The sequence below is a fragment of the Rhinolophus sinicus genome, linkage group LG15 (genome assembly GCF_036562045.2).
Source record: "Rhinolophus sinicus isolate RSC01 linkage group LG15, ASM3656204v1, whole genome shotgun sequence".
Taxonomy (NCBI): domain Eukaryota; kingdom Metazoa; phylum Chordata; class Mammalia; order Chiroptera; family Rhinolophidae; genus Rhinolophus; species Rhinolophus sinicus.
Window position 1 is genome coordinate 488,131 of NC_133764.1, and position 26,999 is coordinate 515,129.

At 55.5% G+C, this 26,999-nt stretch overlaps 2 protein-coding genes across 4 annotated transcripts in view; one reads left to right on the forward strand and one right to left on the reverse strand.

Moving 5' to 3' along the window:
* FAM83G (family with sequence similarity 83 member G) overlaps positions 1 to 6,445 on the forward strand; it is a 29,985-nt gene extending 23,540 nt beyond the window's left edge. Inside the window, exons 5-6 of one of the 2 annotated variants that reach the window (XM_074320880.1) lie at positions 557 to 1,583; positions 5,436 to 6,445. In XM_074320880.1, the coding sequence (XP_074176981.1) occupies positions 557 to 1,583; positions 5,436 to 5,828 (1,420 nt within the window). In that variant the 3' untranslated portion in view covers positions 5,829 to 6,445. Of the gene's footprint in view, positions 1 to 556; positions 1,800 to 5,435 lie in introns of both variants that reach the window. The other variant, XM_074320879.1, reaches the window with a different exon arrangement.
* Positions 1 to 22,505, reverse strand: part of SLC5A10 (solute carrier family 5 member 10) — a 60,903-nt gene extending 38,398 nt beyond the window's left edge. The window contains exons 1-9 of one of the 2 annotated variants that reach the window (XM_074320882.1): positions 22,345 to 22,505; positions 17,283 to 17,354; positions 16,932 to 17,036; positions 16,491 to 16,550; positions 15,693 to 15,797; positions 8,072 to 8,177; positions 7,660 to 7,740; positions 6,001 to 6,206; positions 2,326 to 2,461 (exon numbers count right to left, since the gene is read on the reverse strand). In XM_074320882.1, the coding sequence (XP_074176983.1) occupies positions 2,326 to 2,461; positions 6,001 to 6,206; positions 7,660 to 7,740; positions 8,072 to 8,177; positions 15,693 to 15,797; positions 16,491 to 16,550; positions 16,932 to 17,036; positions 17,283 to 17,354; positions 22,345 to 22,458 (985 nt within the window). In that variant the 5' untranslated portion in view covers positions 22,459 to 22,505. The remainder of the gene's footprint in view (positions 1 to 2,325; positions 2,462 to 6,000; positions 6,207 to 7,659; positions 7,741 to 8,071; positions 8,178 to 15,692; positions 15,798 to 16,490; positions 16,551 to 16,931; positions 17,037 to 17,282; positions 17,355 to 22,344) is intronic. The other variant, XM_019753759.2, reaches the window with a different exon arrangement.
* Positions 22,506 to 26,999: the final 4,494 nt, after the last annotated feature.

Sequence of the window (26,999 nt, forward strand, 5' to 3'; positions counted from 1 at the left end):
GTGAGACTGTTGTTCCAGCCTAGACATGGGGTGTGGACCATCCAGGCCGTGTCTTCCCAGGCTCCCAAGGTGGTCACTCTGAATGCCACCCTCAGGGATAAGGGCAGGATAAGGACAGCTGTGGCCCATCTCTGTGAGCCCCCCACCATGCAGGGGCAGCCGGGGGTGGGGGGGTGCTGCCCACGGCCATGTGGGATGTTGGTGGTGACAACGACACCAGGTGTCCAGGGCTGCTCTGGGCCTTCTGAGTGGCCTCATGGGATGCTGTTACCCCATAGGGACGCGGCTCTGTGCTGTCTCACACAGGTGGGACAGGGCTTGGTGTCAGTGACGTGCCTGAGGTCCCAGACTCAGGTCTGGCCCGAGGCTTATGCCCTGTCCTCTGTCCCCGCTCCCTTCTCAATCCCATGCAGGGTCCCTTAGCCATAGTCTGAGGAACAGCAGCCTGTGGGGTATACAGTGGCTCGCTCGGATGCCCACTGCAGGGGGACCCGGGCCTGAGGGAGAAGGCAGGCCCTGCAGGCCTCACCAGGCAGCCCCTTCCCCTTTGTTGCAGCTTCACATGGTCGGCTGCGAGGACGGATCGGAACGTGATCTCAGTGCTGTCCGGCCAGGTGGTGGAGACATTTGACCGGCAGTTCCAGGAGCTGTACCTCATGTCACATGGCGTCAGCCTCAAAGGCATCTCCATGGAGAAGGAGCCTGAGCCAGAGCCCATCGTGCTGCCCTCTGTGGTCCCGCTGGTGCCCTCGGGCACCGTGGCCAAGAAGCTCGTCAACCCCAAGTATGCGCTGGTCAAGGCTAAGAGTGCTGAGGAGATTGCTAAGATCTCCTCTGAGAAGCAGGAGGTGGGGAAGCCCCCGGGGCTGCGGAGCCCGGCTCTGGCCGAGCAACCAGTAGACGGCCCTGAGCCGGCCCTGCCCATTCACCCGGGGCTGCTGAACCTGGAGCGGGCCAACATGTTCGAATACCTGCCCACGTGGGTGGAGCCAGACCCAGAGCCGGGCAGCGACATCCTGGGCTACATCAACATCATCGACCCCAATATCTGGAACCCCCAGCCCAGCCAGATAAACCGCATCAAGATCCGAGACACATCCCAGAATGGCGCCCAGCTCTGGAAGCCTAGCCAGGATGGCATCCGCACCCCAGAGCCCAGCGCCCCCCAGGGCGGGGTCCCCGCCAGGAATGGCCTCCCCCAGGAGGACCGTGAGTCACAGCCTCCCGTGCCCAAGCCCCGGACAGTCCCCGTGGCAGACGTGCTTGCCCAGGATGGCAGTGGTGTTGGCTGGGCCCCGGAAAGCCCAAAAGAGGCGGTGCCCCAGAACGGGGCAGACCACGAGGTGCCCAGGACCCCCGAGGCAGGCCACGCCTCACCCCCGCGACAGAGGTCTATGACCCAGGATGACCCTGATGGCAGGCGGTCGGTGACCCCCAACGGGCTAGATGGGGACGAGGAGGAAGACGACGACGACTATGTGACCCTCAGTGACCAGGACAGCCTCTCGGGCAGCTCTGGCCTCGGCCCTGGTCCCCGGCAGCCATCAGTGGCCTCCTCTTCCGTGTCAGATGAGTATTTCGAGGTGAGGGAGCGCTCAGACCCCCGGAGGCGCCACTCAGAACAGGCGGCCAACGGGCAGACTCGGCCCCCCCGCCGAAGGCTGAGTGCCCCACACACGACCCGCGGGACCTTTGGTGGACCCTTCTGTGGCTCACCGTGGGCTCAGGGTCGGGACAGAGAAAAGGCGGGCACTCTGAGGAGGACGCAGGCCTTGCGCTCCACGGACACGGAGGCACAGGTGGGTCGGGGGCCCTGGGCACCAAGGGCCTGTGAGCCCAGAGCAGCCCTCTGCTGGGGTCTTTCCTCTCCTGTTACAGATAGGGAAACTGATGACCGGGGAGTGGGACGTGGGTGGGGAGCACCCAGGGCCACCCACACATGTGGCAGGTGGTCGCTGACTGTGCTAGAGGCCGTCGGCCCCAGTGTGCCCTAAAGGCAATCTGTGCCAGCTACTGGGAGCTGAATGAAAATGCACGTAACACACCCAGAGGTTTCAGACACATGGTGCTGTGGGAAGCTGACGCCTAGTTTTCAGACGAGGAAACAGCAGTGGCACAGAGATGTTCGTTTACACTCCCAAGGCCACACAGCAGTAACTGGTCCTTGTCTGGGCCTTCTGCCAAGTCACCTCCATGTCAGTCACTTTGACTTGGTCCTGGGGACCACTGTCCTTCCCTCTCCACCAAGCCAAGAAATGGCTCCCATTCCTCCTTGGCGCCTCCCGGTGACCTTTGCAGCCTCGGCCCAGCCCGCCCCTGTCCTACCTGGAAACAGTGCGCGGCTGATCATGCCCGGCATGACGATCAGGCCCATGGGCAGCATCTTGAGGTAACTGGCCAGGACGGAGCCCGCCTTGGCGTGGTTCAGGTCCCTCGCAGACAGCGACCGCTGCACGATGACCTGGGGGCCCGAGAAGGGAGTGAGTCCCACCTCCTCAGGGGCACCTGTGGCAGGATGGCTCCCTGTGCGCCTTAGGGTGTGGCAGGAGACGCGATGCTGTCCCACTAGTGCCAGACCCACCAAGACAACCGCGGCCTGAGCGTGACACCTAATGGTTCCCCAAGAAGCAGAGCTCACCCCGATTGGCCAAGCAACTGGCGCCAAGGTATCTCGTTCTGGGGACTTGGTCTCCCCATCTGTTGAATAGGGAAAGTGTGCTGCCCAGCCCGGCATCAGGCAACTGGAAGGAGACCCTGGGTGGGACAATATCAGGAGGACCCCTCCCATCTTGTGCGCCCTCACAAGGGTGGATGGCTGGCATGCTCGTCCATGTGCCAGGAGGAGACACTAGCACCCGCTGTGTTTTGTCACTGGCAGAGGTCGGGCGCTTTCAGACCTGGGGTTTGGGGACGCGTACAGTTCAGTAGTGGAGGGGTGCTAGAATTGCCTGAGGGACCCTCTGGCGGCCTTAGGCAGATCCTACCTGGACCTCTGTTTCCAGGTCTGCAGAATGGGAGGGGTAGGGAGGGGGAGAGGGAGCTGGTGGCATCTGGGAACCCTCCAAACTCCGACATTATGATGCTACTTTAACAACAAACTTTTTTTTTTTTTAACAACAAATTTTTTTAAAAACAGCTTTACCAAGGTATAATCCACCTATGATTCAACCACACGAGGTGCACGTCTCAGTGGCTTTTAGTATGTTCACAGCGTTGTGTGATCTATAACTTTTAAATATAAGTGTTTTCCCTTTGCTGTTCTGCAGTTTAAATCACTACCAGCAATTCAGAAGTAGGAATTATCTGTGATCGTAACTATGTCCCAAACATGCTAGCTTCATGGATAGCCCCCAGCATTTCCCTCTAAGGCTTGGCCCTTGGTGACACATGCATTAGAGGGTGCCGGGGGTGGTAGCGCTGGGTATGTGGGACAAGCTGAGTTCAGTCCTGTGTCTCCACCAGCTTCTGATGACTCGGGACAAGTCCTTGCCTCGCTTTGGGCCTCAGTTTCCCTATCTGGACAATGAGGGGTTAGACATGGTTCTCTAGAACCTTCCCCTCTGATGTCCTGTGATTACAAGATCCGGGGCCACTCTTCATGACAGAAGAGAAGCATTTCCCTAAAACCCTGCACATTGTATTCTATTATCTCATCCTGTGCTCAGTGGCCAGCCCGGGGAGGCAGGCAGGACCAGTGCTGCCGCCCTGTTCTACAGGTGCAGTGAGGCTCGGGACCCATCAGGCCTCCTGTTTCATTGCTTTTGTTTGTTTCTGATCACAGGTGTCACCTATGCACGAGCTAGGAAACAGTCAAATCTAAAGGAGAAAAGGAGAAGCACCCATGGTCCCAGCACACACAGCTGCCCCGGTGCTGACCAGACTGGGCATCTTGGAGAGGCGCCCTGGCCTGGGGCTCAGTCGAGTCCCCTCCAGAGCCCCCAGTTGCCAGTGAGGGTCACAGCAGAGCAGGCCCAGAAGGACCAGGCAGGCGGGAGCCAGTGCAGCGGCCCTGCCTGTGGGTGCTGTGGATCAAGGCCCCATTCCCCCTGCCTGGGTGAGGGGAGGACGGGGATGCATGGCCGAGGCCAGGCTGTAGGCCACCAATGCCGGTGGTCCTCTGGACCACCTCGGGATCAACAGTGTGCTGCCTCCTCTCCACACGCATCATGTGCAGCCCTGCTAGCCATTCAGCCCTGACCTTGAGGCCACGCCCAGTGTGCTGACTCACTTGGTCTTCATGGGAAAATCTCCTGAATGATATCCCACCCATAGATGCCAGTGCCAGGCCAGGCCTGTGCTGAGTGGGGAGGAAACAGCGGTGCCCAGGCTGAAGGTGTGTGGGCTGGGCCAGCAGGGCAGTTCCGGGACTCCCAGCACACCTTCCACAGCCAGCCATTCAACCAGCCCTTTGCCCACCCAGGCTTGCCCTCAGCCTTCTCCGGGGGGAGCTGGGCTATGAAATCACATGTTCTCTGGAGGCCCACGTGTGAGGCGCGGCCCATGTGGGAATCTCGGGGCACCGTGTTACAAATGGGGAAACTGAGGCCCAACCTCTCAGGCTTTCTGAAGCCTCCCAACTTGGATCACTTCCCACTGTCAAAGCCCAGGGAGGGTCTTTCGTCAAATGCACACCGAGCACCTACTGCTCAGGAGAAGGGGAGCCCTCTGAGCACTCCCCTCGCTGGGTAGGCAGCCGTGGCCCCATTGGGAGGTCACTGGGTGCAGAGCCCAGTCCTGCCCATGGGCCTCGCTTGGTGTGAATGGAGGTGCGGAGCCTGCCCCACACACAGGGGAGGCTGTCCCCATTCACCCCACAGTGACTTGCTGGGCTGGGCTGGCCCTAGTGCCTGGCTGCCTCACTTCCTCGGTGGGGCCATCAGGGGCACGGGTCCAGAGGCAAGGACACTTGTCAGGCCTGTGTCCACTGAGGCTCTGCTGCTTCACGAGGGCTTTTCCCACCTGAGTGCTACCTGAAACTGCCCACAGCCTTCCACGGCGAGCAGGACGGGGGGCATTATCTGCTTCTGCCCAGAGAGGGGAGGTGGCTGTCTGATGTTACCTGGTACATTCACAGCTCAGACAGGACTGGAGTCAGACTCCAGAGGAAGACTCACCCCCTGCACTCACCAGAACTCGGGGCCCAGATTGAGGCTCTGCCTCTGACAGCCCTGTCCAGCCCCGTTTCCAGATGGAGGAGGCTGAAACGGGGGCATTGAGGAAGAGCGGGAACTTGCCTTATCGCAACCGCCAAAGGCAGGATTATTTCCATATGCCACACGAGTAGCAAAACAAACTCGTCTAAGACCCCCAGCTAGTGAGTGGCAGGGACAGGGAGCAAACCCAGGAGCGGTGGCTGAAACGTCCCGGTGAGAATCCTGTGGAAAGGGAGGGAAACGCTCCTCGGGATCTCACTCTGTCTGCTCTCTCTCTCCCAGGACCAGCAGTTCCACCATCATGGAGTCCGGCCCTCGGGAACCAAGGGTAAAGATGGCTTCGCTCAGCTGGTGAAGACCCCAAGACCCCCGCAGTGCTGCCCCATTGCCGAGGGCGCCCAGAGCTCTACCAGGAAAGCGGGCCCCCATCACTGGCAGGCCAAGGGTGGCCTTGTGCCCCGCCCGCTGCCAGATCCTGGGAGTCCAAGGCTGGCCCAAAACACCAGACCCCAGACCGACAGCAAGGCCACCGAGGCACATCTATCTCCTTTTGGAATACCGTTCTCCAAACTGTCCCAGTCAAAGCTCCTGCAGGACAAGACGGGCGACGGCCAGTGGGCCTCATCTGATTCTAAACGGAGGGTCCAGGCCCCCCGGGACCGCAAGGATCCCTAGCACCGTGTCCCCGGGCCTGGAGCCAGCCCGTCTGCGGCCTCTGCCCTCGCCCAGACTCACCGTGCAGGTGTTCGTGGGGCCACGCCAGGGATTGGCAGATGGGCCACCAAGACCCTCCAGAGCCCACCCTGGAAGGCAGGCAGGTGGTGTGGGCAACGATGCGGACACTCACCTGGTCGGTGCACCAGTACCAGGTGGCCATGATGGTCAGACCAAAGGTCATTCCAGTCCACGGGAGATCCCCTGTGTAGGGGTCTCGGAACATGTGCATGGCGTCTGCACGTGGCAGGTGGCAGCTTGTGTTGGGGACAGTCCTGGATGGGATGGCCCTTGCATAGGCTGCCGCCAGCTGCTCATACCCGCCGATCTGGTTGAAAGCTGTAGGGTTGGGGCAGGACAGGGACTGGTTGGTGGCTGGTGGCCCTGACCCCCGGCCCCAACTGCCCTTATCTCACAAGGAACTACCTGATGCGTCAAACTTGACTTTTTCCCACTTCTGCTTTCCCAGTGTCTGGAAAGGTATGGAGGGTAGAGGGTATTTTTAAAAGGTGAATTCAAATGACTATTTTATTTGTATTTAAAATAATACTATTAAATGAGCATTTTGCACGTGGGAAGCCCCGTGTCCTGTTGGCCTCTGGATGCTGGTTGGCCTCAGGCAAGGGGTTCTCTGCCACGCTCCAAACTGTCGGTTTAAGGAAGCAGAAGTATACATTGTTTTGGCATTTGAGGACCTGCCAAGGAGTCTAAAGTGTTAACATCCTGACCCAGGGGTTTCTAAAGGACGTGATTTAGGCAGAGCTGAGAATGGCTGGGGGTGATGCCACCTGAGAAGGGAAACAGGTCCCAGGAGGGGCAGAGGCACCACCACTGCTACCCGGCCAGCCAGCTGGGGCTCAAGCCAGGGGTCATTCCTCTCAAGCCTGGACCTTGTTCACCCCCTTACTGTTCCTGTCCACTTTGGGGTGGCCCTGTGTGGCCAAGCCCTGGCCCATCTGTGGCTTTTGCTGGGTCTGCAGTCACTCCCCACCATCCAGAGTGGGCCTGGCTGCCTGAGTCCCTTCCTTGCAGTGGTTCCAGGGACACAGGCTCCTGATCTGAGAGGGGGCAGATACACAGAAACCTGGACACAGGAAAACCCTAGTCTCAGCCCAGGCCCTGCTCTCCTGCCTTTCCCAAGCAGAACGCCTGCTGCGCAGACTCTGGGCCTCCAGCATCATTGCAGGCCAGGCTGGGGCAAGTGCTCAGAGCAAAGTACAGACACCACACAAGGGTCAGAAATGGCTGGGCCCCAGGATCCTACAGTCTGAGTCTGGAAGAAACTTTAAAGCCTCTGTTCACCCTCTGTAGGATCCTCCTGGCTCTGCTTGCATACCTCCAGGGACAGGGAGTTCACCACCTCTTGAGACAGACCTCTGAGCTTCCTGCCTGTTCCCAGACCAGCCTCACAGATCTAAATCCCCTGCGCTCCTCCCTGGCTTTGTGCAGCAGCCGTAGCAGCACTGCTTGGGATCTTGTACATTATTCTAAACTGGTGCAGACACGCAGGCAGTTTTGTAGTCTCCTAATTGTGTGTCTGAACACCCGCCTTGGGCCTCACCTCACCCTCAAGCCCTGAGCCAGGTGGGTGCAGCCAGCCCTGTGTTCCTGAGTCAGCTCCCAACCAGACCCAGCCGGCCAGGAGCTGGTGACAGAAACACAGCTGAGCAATGTGGGCAGGAGAGGGGCAGGCAGCCTCCATCCATCACCCAGGGAAGGCCAGCAGGGGGCTGATTGCCTCCTGGCGTGACCTCCAGCCCTCCCCGGCCCCCGCTGCAGCCCCAGCCCTCACCTTTGACAGTCAAGATGACAGCCCCCACCACCATGATGAGCGTTTGCAAGGCATCTGTGTAGATCACGGCGGCCAGGCCTCCTGTGGGAGGAAGTCAAGAAGCTGGAGGGAGGAGGGCCAGCGAAGCAACACCAGAGCTCCAGGGAGGGCCGGCTGTTCACATCCGGGTCCCTGCCCTGTCACAGGGGGGTGAGCTGTGGGATGATGCCGCTGGGCCCGCAGAGCCAAACTGCCGATCCCTGACTACACTGGCGATGTCCCAGGCTGTGGGAGGAGGTGGCCCTCTGCCTCCTGCTCACACCCCTCGCCGGTCAGATTGCAGCACATGACCACCCAGCTGCACCAATGCCCAGTCCAGTGGTCAGGCCCGCTCTCCCCGGGACCCCCAGCCAACCCTGCCCAGGCGCCGTACCTGCGATGGTGTACAGGGCTGTGATGACGAGCATGAGGATGGTGGAGAGGTAGAAGTTCCAGCCCAGACAGATGTGCACAAAGAGAGCCCCTGCATACAGGTCAATCTGGGAGGGGAAAGGAGTCCAGCTGAGGCCCCCGGTACCGCAGGACCAGAGCATGAGTGAGCCCCCGACTCCACCACTCACTGAGTGGATGAAGATGGGGAGACCCCCTCCACACACACACACCAGGGACTGGATGAGGGTGGGAGGACGTCCTGGCTATGGATGGGCTGTGTGCAGGGGACGTGGCTATTGTTAATAAAGTCCTAAGGCCAATGCCCACCAGGGAGCAGCGCTGTTATTAAATCTGGTCTCTGCCTGGGATGTGATAGGCAGAGCCCTGTCCCCTCGGCTCCCAGGGGGTCCTTGATGAGGAGGAGTCCAGGATGGCTTCCTGGAGGAGGCCCACAAAGACTAAGGGGACTCAGAAAACAGGTGCACCCATCTCGGTCTCCAGGTCCAGTCTGCCTGGGTCCACCTCCTGTACTCTGCTCCCCTTTGGGCAGGTGGTCTCAGAGAAGAGACCAGGCATGTGCCAGGGGCGAGCTGGGGGAACAGAGGGTCAGTCTTGCTTACTGCCCCCCCACCCCACCCGTGAGGTTGGAACTGAAGCCAGGACCTTGTGTTAAGCTGAGGCTGGTCCTCGGGCTGGACTAGACACAGCCCCTGCTGTCCCAGGACGCATGACGGGCAACAATCAGCCCCAGGATGAGTGTTGGACCAGGCCCTCCCTCACTACGAAGTGGATACCCAGCGAGCAGGAGGGCAGGACCCCACCCTGCAGGATCTGGGCGCTGAGCCCGGAGCGCCACCCCCCAAGTTTCCAAGCCTGCCATTTGTGCTGGTTCAGTAGAGGAAAGATAACCCAAAATACAGCCTCTGGGGCCAAGAGGTTCCTGAGAAGGCTGGGCATGCTATGGGGCCAGTCTGCCAGGAGGCACCAGCCCCTTCCAGCTACCCCAGGACATGGCCCAATCGGGAGCCACCCAGCACTGCTCGGAACGAGGCTGTGGACCCCCTGCTCCCCAGGCTTCAGGGACGCAAAGCCCAGGCAGAAACTGAGCCCCCCAGAGCCCATGTTCCTGCACCCCTCCCTCCAGGACCCTTCTTCACCTTCTGGAGAGGAGCCCAGCCAGTGTGGAGACTGACAAGGTGCTTTCAGGAGAACAGTGGCCCCTCACTTTGGTCCCTGGCTCCTGCACCGTGTGTGGTGGTGGGGGGGCGGGGGGAAACGTCTGCCTCCAGCCACCATGAGACAGAGCAGAAACAGGCACAGCCTTGGTCTGTGTGCCTGACCTTCAGGCTCTGGCCACACCTCCCTGTGAGCACAATTGACTGGTCCCACCAGATTGGCCTCCATTCCACACCCAGCACTTTGCTGCCTCCCGCCTCGGCTCAGCCAGTCTCGGTACCTCATCTTCCAGACTCAGTCTCCCCAGGTGCCCTGCCCCCTCACCCCTCGACTCCTCGGACAGTTTTCCTTCCCTCTTCCATGGTAGTAGGCACCAAAGAGTGCTGAGGAGTCTGCCAGCCGGCAGGAACAGCACAGGCAAAGGTGTGGAGGTGGGGCGCTAGTGGCCATGTTCGCTCTGGGATCCTACACAGCGCCCAGTGAAGGCTCACTGCTGCCGCTAGAGGTGCAGCGGCAAGTGTGCAGTTGCCTGCAGGTACAAGGGAGTCCCCGGATAAGCAATTTGGGGTACCTGGTCCATCACCAGGTCTGATCTGACCTCTCCTTCTGCAGACTGAGCTCTGTCTCCTGTGGGCCCAGGAAAGCTGTAGCCTGGCAGAAGCTAAGAGCCCTAAATCCAGAGCCTCCAGGACCTGGACCTGTGTCCCTGGTGGACTGTGTCCCAGCCAGGTGGCCTTGAGCGGGTCACTTCACCCCCTGAGCCTCAGTGGCCCTGATCTGTAAAATGGGGGAGTGGCTGTGGAAAGAACGCAGGCACATGTGCCCGTGGCAGGAGCACTCAGCCCCCTCCATCCCTTCTGGCCTCTGCAGACACCTTGCCAGCAGGAGAGGGGACATGACACCTCTGAGGGAGCCAACTTTCCTCTGTGTCTCCCTGGTGGCCCAGGAGTAGCTGCAGAGGCTAATCTAACTCCCCTGGGGCACAGATGGAGAGGCCACGCTGGAAGAACTTGTCCATGGTGGCCAAACCCTATGAAGAAAATCAAAAGGACCGTAGCAGGGAACCGAGTCTCAAGGGTACCAGGCGAGCTGGGGCCTTGTTGGGCTGGAGCCACTGACCCACCCTCACTCAGACACCTGCTGTGGCTCCCCACTGCTTGCAGGCTGATGTGCAGGGTCAGACCCTGAACCCATTCCTCACCAACTGTCCTACCACCTCCGGTGCCTTCTTCTCCGTACGTGAGGCCCAGGCTGTCCCCATGCTCTGACTTCTGTCCATCTCATACTCGGAAACCCTGCCACCTCCAAGTCCCCTTCCCCTAGGAAGCTCCCCACTGGGGTGCTTGGTAACCCACACATGCTGCCCTGAGCTCTATTCGCAGTGTCTCATCACTGCGTGGACGTCCTAGAGGTGGGTGTCATGATCTAGTCCCCCCCACAGAGAGGCACCACTGCGAAGTGAAACAGCCCAAAGCCCTGCAGTCAGCACGTGGGGCCCAAGGCCACAGGCTTCCCGCTGGGTTAACGCTGGGGCCTGAGCCACCAGGTCCCCAGAGAGAGCAGACCCCATCCTGCCAGTATCTCATGGAGCTTGCAAAAACCGTAGGCCCAGCACCGGGAGGCAGCGAGGCTGAGAACGCGTGAGAGGGGCTGCCTCGCTGAGCTCGCTTGAAGGCCGGGCTGACCTGCTGAGTCGCAGGTTCCCCGGCAGCATGTGCCACACCTTCCCCGGTGCTTGCCCTGCCCCTGCACTGGCCACCTTCTGACACAAACCCCCTTTCCCCTCCCTTTGTGGGTGGGGTGGTCCCTGCACTGAAATTTACCACAAGTTAACCATGTGATTTCCCCTATAAATCATCCTAGTGTCCCCTGCTCCCAAACTTTGTCCCTCTCCATAAGGCCATCACTGTCCCTTTGGGGTTCCAGAAAATTCTTGCCTTTGTCACACTCTCGGCACCAGACCCACCAGCCACTGCTGTTGATTCTCTTTTCAAAATACTCCTCCCCCCACCCCCGCTGTCCCCACCCTGGGCCCATCCCTTTGGAAGCCCCTCACCTGCCCTCCAGCACTGGCTTGTTCCAAGGAAAGTCAGCGGTCTCTGCACCTCCACTGCACGCACAATAAAATCCACCTGCCAGCCCAGAGGCCCTGTGCCCTCTGGCGGCCCTCCTGTCATCCCTCACCCTCTCCGGGAGCTCCTGGCTCCACTTGCTGCAGCCCCACCAGTTTCCTCCCACCACAGCAAGCCCTGCACTTTCATTCCAGACCTCTCTCTCCAATGCAGGCCTGGTCCGCATGCCTGCTGTCTCGAGATTACAGCCCTGCGTTTGCTGCCTTCATCACACTTCTATAATTTGTGATTGCACTGGGCTGTTTACTTATCTGACTGGAACATAAGCTCCTTGTGAGCAAGAAATATGTTCCTCATCTGCGTTCTCTCAGGCCCTGGCACACTACACGCGCTCCGTACACAGTCACGTTATATATCAGGGCCTGGCACACTGCACGCGCTCAGTACACAGGCACATTATATATCAGGGCCTGGCATACTGCACATGCTCAGTACACAGGCACGTTGTATATCAGGGCCTGGCACACTGCACGCGCTCAGTACACAGGCACATTATATATCAGGACCTGGCACACTGCACGTGCTCAGTACACAGGCACATTATATATCAGAGCCTGGAACACTACACGCGCTCAGTACACAGGCACATTATATATCAGGCCCTGGCACACTAGACCCCCAGACCAAATCCAGTAACGTGCACTGCTATATTCTTCCACACTCCAGCAGCAAACTTGAATAAAGCTGACCCTTGAACAACATGGGGGTTAAGGGTTCTGACCCCCCACAGTCAGCGATCCAAGTGTAACTTCTGATTCCCCAAAGATTTAACTACAGTCCCTCTGTATCTGCAGGGGACTCATTTCAGGACCCCTGTGGACACCAAAATCCACTGACGCTCAAGTCCCCTGTATAAAATGGCACAAGAACAATGTGTACAGTCGGCCTCTACATCCCTGGACCTCCAACTGTGGATGCAACACCCAGGGATACAGAGGCCAGCTGTATATATGTTGAAAAACATCCACATATAAGTGGAGCTGTGCATTTCAAACCCATGTTGTTCAAGGGTGAACTGTAGTTTGCACGTGCCCTGCAAACGTACAGATATTTACTATCTGGCCCTTTACAAAAAATTAGCTGGTATATATTATCTCGTTCAGTCCCATGAGATAGGACTGGAGCTACCTCAGTGAACAAGAGACAAAATGGGGGAGACAGACAATAGACACTCCAAGTAACTATTAGCTTCTGCGAGATAGCACCTGTATGAGAAAGAGAGAGCAGGTAAGGGGTGTGGGCCTGCTGGCGCGGGGCCAGCCCCGTTGAAGAGGTGAGATTTGAAGGACCTGAGAGAGGTCAGGGAGTGAAGTGTGTGGATGTCCAAGGGAAGAAGGTTCCAGGCAGAGGCCACAGCAAGTGCACCACGACTGGCCTTTACTCCGAGCGGCCTGGATTGTCATGCCAGGTCTCTCTGTTTTCCAGAGGTTGGACTAGCCCAGAGCCACACAATGACGGAGCTGGACCTTGGTTTCCTCCCACCCCATGTGAGGGTCAGTGTGGTGATGTCTGTACCCTGCCAACACATGTTCTCTCTGCGGACCAGTGTCCCCACCTGAGGGATGGCAGCAGGTGGGCCCTGTGGTCTGTGTCCGGACAGGCTGCAGCTGGGCTGGGTCTTGGAAGTGCAGACACATGAGGTATTCCTGGGGCTCAGCCCAGTGAGGTCAGGGCCTGTGGGGCTGGCTGGGTACATGCACTGCAAACAGCTTCAGCCCGGGGTCATCCGCCAGGACGCCCTAGTCCCTCCCAAACCCAGCCCAGCAATTAGTACTCTCTCTCTCTCTCTCTCTTCATCCAGGCAGCCCAGCATTGGTGTGGAAGCCCCAGCCCTGACATTGGTGGGTTGCTCCCCATTTTATAGGTGGGTAAACGGAGTCGCCCCCACCACACAAGGGAGGTGGAATTGTCACATCCCAGCTGCTTCAGCACAGCAGGGCAAGGGTCAGGCCCCTGACCTGGGAGGCAGAGGCCCGGGTTCTAACTGATTTCTGCCTGATTCATCATGACTTTGAGCAAGTGATGCCCGCTCTCTAGGTCTCAATAGTCTCATGTACAAACTGGGGTTGCAGGACACGGTAGCCTCCAAAGGCCCTCCCGCGTCACCCTCCACCATTCTGGAAGGGCCAGCCAAGCCACCCACTTTAGCTTGCTCTGAGTGTGAGACATAAACCCTACCACAGAGTATCAACACAACAAACCTGGGGATACGAGAACCCCCAGGCCCAGGCTTGGCCTCACCAGACCCCAGGGGGGCCTTCCTTCCCCTCCCCTCTCTCCCTCCCAGTCCATTCTCTGGGAAGTGCCTGAGGCACTAAGAGAAACCTGCCAGTGTCACTGCCCTGCTTACAGCCCCAGTGCCATTGGGTAGCCTCGTCCCTCACTGCAGCCCGAGTGAGAACCAGCGTGGCACACAGGTCTGTTCTGCATGAATGCCAGGGCACAGTCCCCGGTTTGCCTCAGGCCTCCCCGCTCCCTCTCACCTCGCTCCCAGCTCCTCCTCACAGCTTCCTATCTGGTGCCCAAAAGTGTCTGACTTAGAGACGCCTGCAGTCTAGGCCTCCTGAGCCGACCACCCCCACACACATCCTGCACTGCCCCACCTCTCTCCTTGGCATTTGTTCCCCACTCCCATGTCTGTGTCCCCTTCTCCATTAAAGCCCAACCTTAAATGCCACCTCCGCTTCTGAGGTCCACACGTGTCCTCCCTGTGTAGTGCCACCCCCTGGAGGGCAGAGACCGAGTCTTATTTACTTCTGTGTCTGTGGTGTCAGGGGGTGGCTGGTACAGGGGGGCTAGGAAGTGTACGCGAGGGAGGAAGAGCACGAGTGGGGAATTCTGAACTGGACTCAAGAGCAGCACGCAGCCAGGTCCCTGTGGTCTCTGAGGGGAAACCCCAAGAAAGAAAACCTCTGATGATACTCTGAGAGCATCTAGAATGGAAGGTGGTGTGATGCTTCCTTGCTAAGTCCCCCCAGAAACCTGCTCAGAGGAACAAGATGCTCTGGGGCCCCCTGGAGTCGTCCTGTGGGCGCACAGCACATGTGGAGGCCCAGTCAAAGCTCCCAGGGTCTGCAGAGGAGCCGCCAGCCACTGTTCCCACGCCCAAGGTGGGGAGAGGGGCAGGTCAGATGCCGGGTCAGACCCCCAGTCGGGGCTCAGTGAGGGCTTGGGGTGGACGCCAGGCCACTGCGGAGCAGTCACTCTCCCAGGGCCTCGTTTCCAGAGAGCCCTGCCTCTAAGCCTCCAAGCCCTCCGTGGAATTGATGGCATCTCTGGGTTTTCCTAGTCCCGGAGCTGACGTGAGGAGAAAGCCGGGCCTCGCTGAGCACGTCCCGCCCGACAAGGTATACCAGCCCTCCTCACCCGCCACAGAAGCCATGAAAGGCAGGCACAGCACTCGTCCTCCACACTCAGTAACGAGGCTCAGGGTCCAGTCCAGGGTCACTCAGCCAGAAGCCAGCCAGCCCAGGACTCAGGCCCAGGTTCCCCTGCATCCAGAGCCCTGTCAGAAGCTGGAGCAGGAGGCTGGATGGCCCCAGGGGCCAAAAGCTCAGTGCCCACAGGCTTGGGAGTAAGAACCAGAAGGCCTGGCATTGCCATGAAGTCACCGGTAAGCTTGGCACCAGTTTCCTTGGGAGAAGTCCCTTCCCTGGGCCTCGGTTTCCCTATCTCTAAAATCAGGGGCTTGGGCAAGACAAGCCATCAGCGAGTCCTGGCTGACATTCTGGTGTGCTTTCTGCTCTTAACCTTCCAGCGGGAACAGGTTCAGCCCCAAGGGGTACAGGCCTGGAGATGCCCACTGCAGGGGAGCCCCAATGCCAAGACAGTGCTGCTCTCCTGTTGTCTCCAGTTTATCCTGCAGTGACCAGTCACTGGTGAGAGGCAGGAGGTGGGCTCCATGCAGCCTCTGGACCGCCCAGACTGCAGGCTCTCAACACCGCCTAGTGGGCAGTCCTGGCTCACCTCGGAGCGGGGCCGAGGGAAGATGGGAGATGGACCTGGGACCCCCACCACCAACCCCTGATACAGAGAAACCCCCTGATGCTCCCATATCTAGCACCTGAAGTGAAACAGCAGTCACAGGACTTATGATCTGCCCCCAACTATGCAAGTGCTGAACTTACATTCTGGGGGCCCCCCGGACCAGCTCTCACAAACTCACTGTGTGACCCTGAGCAAGACATTGTCCCTCTCTGGGCCTCAGTTTCCACAGCAGAGATGGATGAGAGAATATCAAGTCTGTTTCAGGGGCCTCCCAGAGCAGGACGTTTCCAGGCAATGCTGGCCGGAAGGTGGGGGTGGGGAGCTTACCGATATCTTGGTGAAGACAGACAGCAGCAGGGACAGGACAGACAGGTACATGCGTATCCGCTGGCCTCCAAAGCGCTTCTGGATGTATTCAGGCATGGTGACGATCTGAGGCAGACACGGGGCAGGGGCTAAGCACCCTCCAAGACCACACCGTGCATGCAGGGCACGGAGCTCCTCACAGGCAAGGCCCAGCCCCACACTGGACCGTGAATTTCAGGTTAAGGGTTCTGACCATATCCTGAAGGTTTTAGGCAGGGGAGTGGCAGCTTACATTGGCTCTTCAGGGCTGATATGAGGAATGGATTGGAGGGGCTGTGGCTGGGGACAGAGGAACAAGTTTGGAAGCTGTTGTGGCAAATCCAGGTGAGCCATGTTGAGGCTGGATGTGGAAGGTCGCTGTGAGGGCCAGAGCAGGGGACAGATGGAGAGATCCAGGAAGTGGATCCACTGCACTAGTGACAGCTCGGCTGGGACCAAAGGAGTGGGAAGAGTCAAGTGTTGCTCAGGTGTGCCACCAACATGTGCAGCCCAGGTATGCCACCCAGGCGTGCAGCCTGTGTGCCTAGGTAGATGGAGCATGCAAGGACAGTGGCAACCAGCAGAGAAGGTACCTGGGCTGATGTCCCAGCAGACCTGCCTTTGTAGGTTGATAGGAATGTTAATTGAACTAGTAACAAATCCAGCTCTCAGAGTTCCCCAACTTGTGAGTGAAGCCAGCGGGTCCCCATCACCTCCACCAACTCAGACCACGGCCCAGACCCGGGTGAGGCTGCCCTGAGTCCCCAGGAGCAGACTCACCTCCGAGGAGACATAGATGGGCACAAACACCCACGCCAGGGCCAGCAGCACGTATGTAGCCTGAGGAAGACAGAGGCTGGCTGAGCACAGTGGGCACAGCACCCACACGCCCTGCTATAGAGATGAAGCTGGCACCAGCGGTCTGGGGGCTTGACTTGCCACGAGAACCTGGAGCAGCCCCTTCCCCTCCTTGCACCTCTGTAAATAGGAGGCCTGGGCCCAGGCTCACAGCTCTTTTCCTGCTGGTCTGTCCAGCACTTCGGTGTTCTGAGGACCAGACTTCCACAGGAATACCACCATCTGGACATTGGCTGGCCCAAGTTGCTGGGAGGTGCCCCTCTGGCCATCGAGGGGTGGACTCCAATGTAGCCCCCATCCAGTGCCTTTCAAGGTGGCTGTGCCGTCCCTCCCACAGCCTGCACCCACTCTCTAGGAGCTCACATGCCATTCGAAGCCCGCCACAGCCAGGCCGCCAGCCGCACCCGAGCCCGCCAGTCCAATGAAGAGGCCTGAGCCCTCGCTACTGGCAAAGAGGGAGGCTCCGATCTGGAAGGCAGAGAGCGAAAGGAATCAGCTGCAGGCCCCCCAGACTCCAAATCCCCGCCGTTCCACAATACCCAGCCACCTCACCCCTACACACCCAGCTTGGGGACCTCCTGACACCTCAGCCTGCCCCATCACCACCTGCTTGAGCTGGGCTGGGCGGTGACCTTCGGGATGCAGATGCTGGCTGACTAGAGGTCAGATGTGGTCCCCCTGGAAGGAGGGGCGGAGGTGTCCAGGTACACTCACCGGCCACCACGTCATGTCCCGGCCTGCCAGGAAGTAGCCGCGCACTGTGTTCCTGCTGGCTCGACAGGAGGACTACGGAACAGAGGCAGAAATTGGAACCCTCATGCATCACTGGGGGGAATGTTAAACGGTGCCACTGCTGCGAAAATAGTCTGGCCGTTTCTCAAAGAATTGACCATATAATTACCCTAGGGCCGAGAAATTCCACTCCTAGGTTCCTCCCTAAGAGAACTGAGAACTGATGTGTTCAGACAAAACTCATACACGAATGTCCACAGCAGCAGTATTCACAACTGCCAAAAGGTGGAGACAAGCCAAATGTCCACCAGGTGACGAATGGGTAACAAAATGTGGTCTCTCTGCACAATGGAATAGTATCCAACCATAAAAAGGAATGAAGACCTTTGCAAACATTCTAAGTAAAAGAAGTCAGACACAAAAGGCCACATGTGGTGTGTTTCCGTTTATACAAATGTCCAGAATAGGTAAATCCATAAAGACATAAAACAGATTAGTGGTTGCCAGGGGTGGAGAGAGGGGGTGATGGGGAGTGACTGCTAATAGCTGTGGGGTTTCCTCTTGAGGAGACAAAAATGTTTTGGAACTAGATAGAGATAATGGCTGCACAACATTGTGAATGTACTAAATGCCACTGAATTGTATATTTTTATTTCTAAATGGTTAATTTAAAATGGTGAGTTTTACGTTGTGCGAATATTACTCAATTAAATTTTAAAAAACAAAAACAAAAAAACAGGCAGCCAGCTCCCCATCCAGCCTGCCCCCCTTGCTCCTGGGTCCAGCGGTCAGCTTCTCCCGGCCTTCACTCATTTCTAGCCTACTCCAGACCATCACCCACCCCTCCTGGGGGGCTCCCCCTCAGGGCGCTCTCAGCCTGGGGGAGGCAAGAACAGATACAGCAGGGAGCCGGTGACCCTGAGCACAGCTGGCCACTGTTGACTGGGGTGCTATGTGTCTGGCTGAATCAGGCTCTTCCGTGCTTCTTATCCCTGGCTCGTCAAACAGCCTCAGGGCAGGTACTGCGCCCTGAAGGTCAGGTCTAGGTTTTGGCCTCCCTGAGATCATTCTGCAGTGAGCAGCTGAGCTGGGCTTTCCTGTTTTGTCTCTTAACGAAGACTTTGAGCCAAAGAATCTGAGAGCCCTTTGGCCTTGATCTTTTACTTCTAATATTTATATTTGTAACACATTTCAATAAATTATCGCTCAAGTATTCCTGTATGCTTTTGTTTTGGAGGGAATATAGAATTTTGTGCTCCATGTGTATGGAATAAAAAATCTAAAATCGGAATGCCAGGGAGCAAATCCTGGCCATGTGACCGTGGGCGAGTGACTTAACCTCTGTGCCTCAGTTTCCTCTTCTGTAATGTGGGCCTAATAGGACTCCTTTTCTCGTAGGGTTTTTATGAGGTTTAATGAGTCAATACACGTACCATGCTGAAACGGCGCCCGGGACCTGGTAAGTGTTCAATGAGGGTCAGTGATTAGGTGCCTTTTTCATTTAGTGCCATCTGAACAAGAGAAACTGAAAAGATGTGAGACTGAAAACAGAAAATATTTGAAAAGAGGGACACAAGTGGTGAATTTAGATACTGTGTTTCCCCGAAAATAAGACCCAGCCGGACCATCAGCTCTAATGTGTCTTTTGGAGCAAAATTAATATAAGACCCGGTATTATATTTATATTTCTATATTATATTTTATTATTATATTATTATAAAGATCCGGTCTTATATTAAAATAAGACCTCGTCTTATGTTATATTAAAGTAAGACTGGGTCTTATATTTTTGCTCCAAAAGATGCATTGGAGCTGATGGTCCGGCTAGGTCTTATTTTCAGGGAAACACGGTATATACAGAGGGTGACAAAAAAAAAAGTATACACATTTTAAGAAAGGAAAAAAACTATTAAAATTGTAATACTCAATATATACCAATAACAAAAGATGAAAACAAATCACGTTTGACTTCTGCAATTACAAGAGGTGCTCAAAGTGGTTACCATCAGCGTCCAGACACTTCTGATTATGGCGAACTACTGCTTGAGCAACGTTGATCAAAGTGTCCACGTGTCTACATTTTTTTGGCACCCCCAGTATATTTTGCATTCCTTTTTTCACAACGTACGTATTGTAACATAAGGCTGGATGACAAAATATCAATCACCAGATAAGCCTCTTTCTTCCTGACTTTAATTGCCCCATATACCGTATTCAAGATGATTAAGCCAAATTGTCTGGACCTGCCATTCATAGCTTGTGTGTGGTTTCTCCCTGCCTCCCTCCAGTCTCAACTCCCACACTTCCTCTCTGTCCCTGTGAGTAGCGACACTGACGCAGTGCAGTCTGGGGGCTCTGACAGCCTCAGCAAACATGGCCGCATCCAGCTGTGTAGTCTGTGCACTGTACAACTCCAGAGCAGCTCTGGCCTTAACCCATGCTTTTTCCTAACGTGCCTTCTCATCTTTCAAGGATATAGTGGGTGTTGCAAATTGCCTTCTTCTTTCCCTTTTCCTTCCTAAAGGAGCCCGTCTTTTCCAGCAATTGGCTCAAGTGGTCCTAACCCAATCTCTAGCTTCAGGGGCCCTGAGCCTATCACATTCCTTAGCTGTCACACATGGTTCAGGAACAGTCCCTGACTTAAGAGGTTGTAGCCAGAGTGTAACTGGGATTGCTCCTGGCCTCCTGGGAGTTGGACGGCAACCATGTTAATATCCACTGAGAGCCCCTCTGTAGCAGAGTTGGTTCCAAGTGCTTTATCTGTGTGAGGTGTTTAGTCCTCAAAACAGCCCCATGCAGTAGGTACCGTGATCATTGCCACATTACCAACAAGGAAACCAAGGCTTTCAGAGGTGAAAGGACAACCAGGAAGTAAGTGGTAGAGTCAGGATTTAAATCTAGGCTCAACCATTAGGCTGGGCATCTTGCCTCCATGAGGGAAACTGGGCTCAGGACAAAGCCACACATGGAAGGAGGCTGAGAGAACCACAGGGAAGTGCAGCCATAGCCTTGATGATACTGCGAACCCCTGGATCACACTGTACCTGAAGCCTTCCCTATTGCTGGACTTTCCAGTATGGATGCCATTACATTTCCTTCAGTGTTTGATCACATCTGAAATAGGTTTTCTGTCACTTGTTAACAGATACCCTGATGGATGTAAAGGTTTAACACCTCCTTGAAGGCCTTCCCCTGGCTCTCCTAACTTCACCATCAGAACAGCTTTGCAGAGCTTGCTCTCTCTGCCTCTGGGCCATGAGCACTGCATCTGATCCCTGTGGGATCTGGCTCCTGCACCCTCCTCACCTGGCCCTGTTCTTTTCTGCATGTGCTCACAGCTCTCTGTTGGCTGCACCCAGCTTCATTCTTGGAGGGACAGGTCAGAACTCCCACAACCCCACTGCCTGGTCACCAGCCAGGCTGAGCTAAGAGAGGTGAGTCCCTGGGAAGCAGAGGGCCTGGCCTCAGATGCTCAAAACACCTTTCTTAGGTGTGCACTTCCAGCTAAATCCCCCACTGGTGCTGGCCGGGAAAGCCTCTCCCCTCCTCTTCCTGCACGAGATCTTATTGACCTCCCAGCCTGGCTCTCACCTCATCTCATCCAGAAAGCCCCTGGTGCCAGTTCTGTGCCGTGTGAACGCCCCTCCTCTGAATCCCCAGCCACCAGCTCTCCCAGGAATACTGCCCACTATGGTTGGCACCAGGTTCTCACATCCACTTGCCCCTTGAGGTCCTTGGAACAGCCCTGGGAGGTGGGCTGCACAGACATTCATGTTGTGTGTTTGAGCAAACTGAGGCCCAGAGAGGTTAAGTAATGGGCTCCAAGTACACAGCCAGTCAGGACTACCACCCAGCTTTCCCAATGGCCACCACTATGATTTACTATTTGACCACAAAAGAATAAATTCGAATTACTGCTGCTGTCGTTGCTGCTCTTACCACCACAACCTCCACCACCACCACTTCCAGTCCTACTATTGAACCAGCAGCAGGGTCTAGCCCCAGGTGGGCCCCTCAGGGGGAAGACCTCCCCATCTCAGGGGCGTGGCATTAGGGACATACATGGTGTGTCCATCTTACACATCAAGACCCTGAGGCCCAGAAAGTCAAGCAACTTCCTAGGATGCCAGAGCAGGGGACCCGTCCTCAACCCTCAGAATCAGACTGGGGGCCCAGGAAGATAGGAACGGATTTTCATTCTCCCTAGGAGATGAAGACCACAACATGTCAGGGCTCCAGGACTCTGGCCTGGGGACCCTTGGTACATGGAGGGTAGCCTGACCTCTGTAGACCCAAAGCTGGCCGGCCTGCTATATGCACTTCGTCTTCAGGAAGCCTCCGAGGTCAGCAGCATGGATAGACAACAGCACCTGCCCTGTCTGTGGGGACCTGGGGCTCACCGAACAAGCCCAGTACTCTGAGCCCACAGTTCACCTGCACCGAGGTTCGTCTGTGCTCAGGGCTATGGGAGGACAGGTGACGTGTGCAGTGTCTGCATAGCAGGCCCCCACTCCACTGGGTTCTGTGATGGGCTCAAATCGTGGCTCTTTCTTATCAAGACCAAGAGGAACTGGCTTATGAATGGGACTAAGCGGCAGAGACAGGTACCCTGGGGAGATTCTTAAAAATCAAGATACCCAGGCCCTGCATGCCCCTCCCTCCCTCTGGATTCTGATCCAGCAAGTCTGGGGTATTGCCGGGAACCTCTGTGATTCTGTCGTTCAGGCAGATGTCCTCCATGGGAGTCCATCTGACACCCAAGAGACGGAGGCCAGGAAGACGACAGGCTGTGCCTGGGCCCCCAGCCGTATGAACGCCCAGTGAGCTTCCTGTACTGCCTACCCCTCAGAGAGACCTTCTTCTTCCTCACTTTAAGGGCTGAGAAACCGTTGTCCACAGAGAGAAGGGAGGTGAGTCAAGGTCTCGGACAAATCTACCCCGGGGCTGGGAGCAGGGCCCCAGCGGGCCCCAGCCGCCCCCAGAGACACTACAGACGCAGCAGGGAATGCCCCCTGGTTCCCGTCCCCTGGCGCAGTTCTCTCACCCATACGCCCACGACCAGGTTCAGGGCAAAGTACACTGTGATGATGACAATGTCAGCCACACTCAGCTGCGGCCCAAGGGCGTGCGTGTCACTCGTGGAGTTGTCCCCCGCCATCCTGCAGCAGGTGCCTGCTCTGTGTCACAGAGAATGGGGCCCAAACCGGGCTGTGTCGGACTTCCTGCCGGGGAAAAATTGATCATTAAACAGAGCGGGACAGAGGCATCCCTGGCCCACGGTGTGGCCACGTGCAGGAAACTGCTTCCAAGCGCGTCTCCATCTCCTCTGCTCCCCACCCGCCCCCTTGGGGAGAGCTGAGAAAGAGGGAGGAGGGGGGGTGCCTCCTTAAACTCAGAGGAGGTTTGGAAAAACGAAAGGGAGTTTAATGGATCCAAAGACAACCAGGAACTCCCAGAAAGGGTTTAGTCACCTAATGGTGACTCGACCTATATTTAATTCCTACAAGAAGTGTGGGGTTAGGGAAGATGCCTCCCCACTGGGTACACCGCCTTCATGAGCAGCTGCATCCTTCTGCAGCCACTGGGCCGCGTTTGGACCGAGAAGGACCTGGGATGGTGACTCTCTCATTACGTGGTTCACTTCCAGCCATGACAGTTCTGTCCCAGAAGGTCTCCATGTGGGCAATAAAGAGCTGTCGCCAAGTCTCCTCTGTCTCCAGACCAGTGAAACAGGACCAAGCCCCTCACCTTGACCCTCTGTTCAGACCCCCATGCTCTCCCCAGGACCAGGGAGGACCCAGCACCTAGCCAGTGCCTGCCTTCGCCTTGCTGCACTGCCCCATTTTGTGCTCAGCAAGCCACTCAGGCTGGTGACATCACATCCCAGTCAGGAATGGAGGCTGAGCCACCTGTCATTTCACAGCCATTCTTGAGGGCAAAGCTGGGATTTAGCTCAGATCGCCCTGGACCCTCCCCACTGGTAGCAGTGATGGATCTGGTTCCATCGGATGCCCTGATACCCGCTCACTAATTAAATCAGTGTGCACAGCTGGGCGGGTGTCTCGGTGACATGGTCTGTGGCTTTGCAGTGCATTTGGAGTTTAACCGGGACACTTAGCCCTTCCAGAGGTGTTAATGAGTGAGCGGCTGTCAGTGGGAACACGCTGGCTGGCAAAAACAGCTGTGTGCCTGTTATTAGGTAACCCGAGGTGGAGGATTTAAAGATTAATCCCCTCACACGGAGGACGAGACAAAGGAGGAAAAGAAATTAAATCACTGCTTATAGTAAACTCAGGCAGGTTCAGACTGCCTACCCCCAACCACCCTCGCCTTCAACCAAGCAGCTTCTCAAATGCCATTTACTGCCTAAGCCATTGCTACAAATATACGGTAAATCAAGAAGTCACTTTGTACTAGTCGAAGGACACAGATTTATTAAACCTGTCTCCCGAAGCTAAAGCAGTTGAAAAAAATAGTATTTGTTCCCCTCGCCTCAGCCCGGGTCTCAGAAGGAAATGACTCACTTAGCGAGAACCCCCCACCCTCTCCCGCTTCTGATCAAAAGTCCTGGACAAAGGTGATCCAGGAGCTGATGGGCGGGCATGTCCCAGTGGAGGACCTGAGGGAGAAATTCCAGTCACGTTCCACATTCCCACCCCACCTGACCCAACATGACCACACGCACGGATCTAATTCTTCTGGTCCAACTAGCCCAGCACAGAACGCGGGCACCTGCCCAGCCGAGGCGCCATCCATGTCACACCTGTGAGCTTGCTGCATCCATGCCAGGAGGAAGCGCCTGTGTGGTGTTTTCAAACACCATGCTGACACCTAATGGGTGCGTTTTCCCACACCAACCAGTTCTCCACCACTCTGAATACCAGCTGGGTGTCATGTAATTCAGTTCCATTCTGACACTGTCAACTCAAGTTAGCAGTGTCAGAATCCACAGCTTAAGGGCTCAGTTCCCACAAGACGACCCCACTTCACACACCAGTCGCAAGGCCTGGGCCTCCCGTGCTTTTGACCAACTGCCTAGATATCAAGGGTTCCCAAAACCCCCTCTTCAGATTGATAATTTACTAGAACAGCTCACAGAGCTCAGGGAAACACTTTACTTATTATTATAAGCGATATGATAAAGGATACAGAGGAACAGCCAGATGAAGAGATATGTACAGTGAGGTCCAGAAAGGACCAGAGAGGACAGGAACCGTCTCTATCTTTTTTGGGGTGGGGAGAAGTCGCGAGCTCGGGGGTTTCTGTCCTCATGGAATTGGGGTGCGTCACCCTCTGGGTTCGTGCGTGTGTTCACTGACCTGGAAGCTCTCTGAACCCCATTCAGTGTGTTGGGGTTTATGGAGGCTTCCTCACACAGGCGTGATTCATTGAGGCACATGCCATTGGTAGCTAACTCAATCTCCGGCCCCTCTCTCCTTCGGGATGGGGGGTGGGCTGAAAGTTCCCACCCTCTAATCCTACCTTGGTTTTTCTGGTGACTATCTCCCATTCTTAAGTTACCTAGGGGCCCCAGCTGCCAGTCGTCTCATTAGCATACAAAAGACACTCTTGTCACTCTGGAAATTCCAAGGTTTTTAGGAGCTGTGTGCCAGAATCTGGGGACAAAGACCAAAGACAGTCATGCACCATATAACGTTTTGATCAAGGATGGACTGCGCATACGAAGGTGGTATAGGATCGAGCCCAGGTGTGCAGTGGGTACACCACCTAGGTGTGTGTAAGTGCCCTCACTCCATGATGTTCGCACAGTGACAAAATCATCTAATAACGCAGTTCTCAGGATGTATCCCTGTCATTAAGTGGCACATGACTGGATTCATTTTTTTATTGTATTTATTACAGTCCCAGACTCATGAAAAACATCTCCTGGACAAGGACTAGGGGCTGGGCGGGAGAGGGTTTGGCCAGGGCCAAAACAGGAGGACTGGAACCCTCTCTTTCTTTTGGGGGGTAGGGAGAGGGGATATCTAAGAATTTATTTTCTTTCTTAGTGCCTCAGAATTGTGCAGGAGGCTTGCCTCAGCTAAACCATGTGGGTGAGCCAGAAAGAACTGAAACAGGCCGTGCACGAGTGGTGTTTGCCCACAGCTCTTCTGCACCAGCCTGTGGACTAAACCCTCCATCTGGCTGGTTACCTGTGGCTCCTGCTTTTGCAATGAACGCAGACAGGACTTATCATTTATTCATATCAAATGTCACCTGCCTGTCTGTCCCTATAGAAACACAGAAGTGTCCCCAGCTACACATGTAAGGAAGTACAAGCAGAAAATTGGAAATTGCCTAAATAGCCATCAAAGGGGTGGTAGAGTGAATCATGTTACATCTGTAGAATGCTGTGAACATTAGAAAGATGAGGTGGTTTTATATAGTGATACAAAGGATGATACATTTTAAGTGAAAAAAGCAAACTGCAGAACAGTACGAGGTCTGACAATTACATTTGCGAACTCATCCTAGAAAACTTGCTACATACCTCATTGCTGAATATCACTACGGTCACCTTCGAAGTGCTCCCCTTGGGAAGCTATGCACTGATGCCAGCGCCTAGTCCACCCTTCAAAGCAATTTTGGGACTCTTTTTCTGGAATGGCCATCAGAGCTGTCATCATATTACCCTTGATGTCCTGAATGTCATCAAAATGTCTTCCTTTCAATATTTCCTTTATCTTCGGGTAAAGACAGAAGTCACTGGGGGCCAGATCAGGTGAGTAGGGAGGGTGTTCCAATACAGTTATTTGTTTACTGGCTAAAAACTCCCTCACAGACAGTGCCATGTGAGCTGGTGCTCTGTCGTGAGGCAAGAGCCATGAATTGTTGGCGAAAAGTTCAGGTTGTCTAATTTTTTCATGCAGTCTTTTGAGCACTTCCAAATAGTAAACTTAATTGTTTGTCAGTTTGTACAAATTCATAATGAATAATCCCTCTGATACCAACAAAGGTCAGCAACATTGTTTTGATTCTTGGTTTAGACTGACAGAACATTTTTGGTCATGGAGAATTGGCTGACTTCCATTGTGCACTTTGATGCTCTGTTTCAGGGTCATATTGGTACACCTACGTTTCATCACGAGTGATAACACGGCCCAAAACGTCTTGGCAAACTTCGACTCTCCTTCGCTTTTGTTCATCGGTGAGCTCCTTTGGGACCATTTCTGTACACACCTTTCTCTTGCCAAAGTTTTTGATTTTTTCCTAACTGTTTCTCTATCGATGTTTACCTGGTCTGCTATGCTTCTCACAGTCAGCCAATGATTTTGACGCACAATTCAACTAATTTTTGCAATGTTTTCATCAGTTCTGCTCGTTACTGGTTGCCCTGACTTCTCTTTATCAGTGATACGCTCTCTCCCCTCAGAAAAATGTTTAATCCATTTGTTCACTGCCATTTTTTTTGTGGCATTATCCCCATAAACTTGGACTAACATGTCCCTGATTTCACTTCCACTCTTGCCAAGTTTAACAAGAAATTTAATGTTTGTTTATTGCTCTAATTCAAGCTCAGACATTCTCGCAACGGCACACAAAAACATGCAACAACAATAATGAACGCCACTCAGCAAGACACCTCCACACGTCCACACAAACACAGCTGTGAGACACTGATATACCAAGGTTATGGAACCTTACTGGGCTGTTTGCACAGGGCTGCCAATGTACTAGGCGCACGGTGGCAAGTTC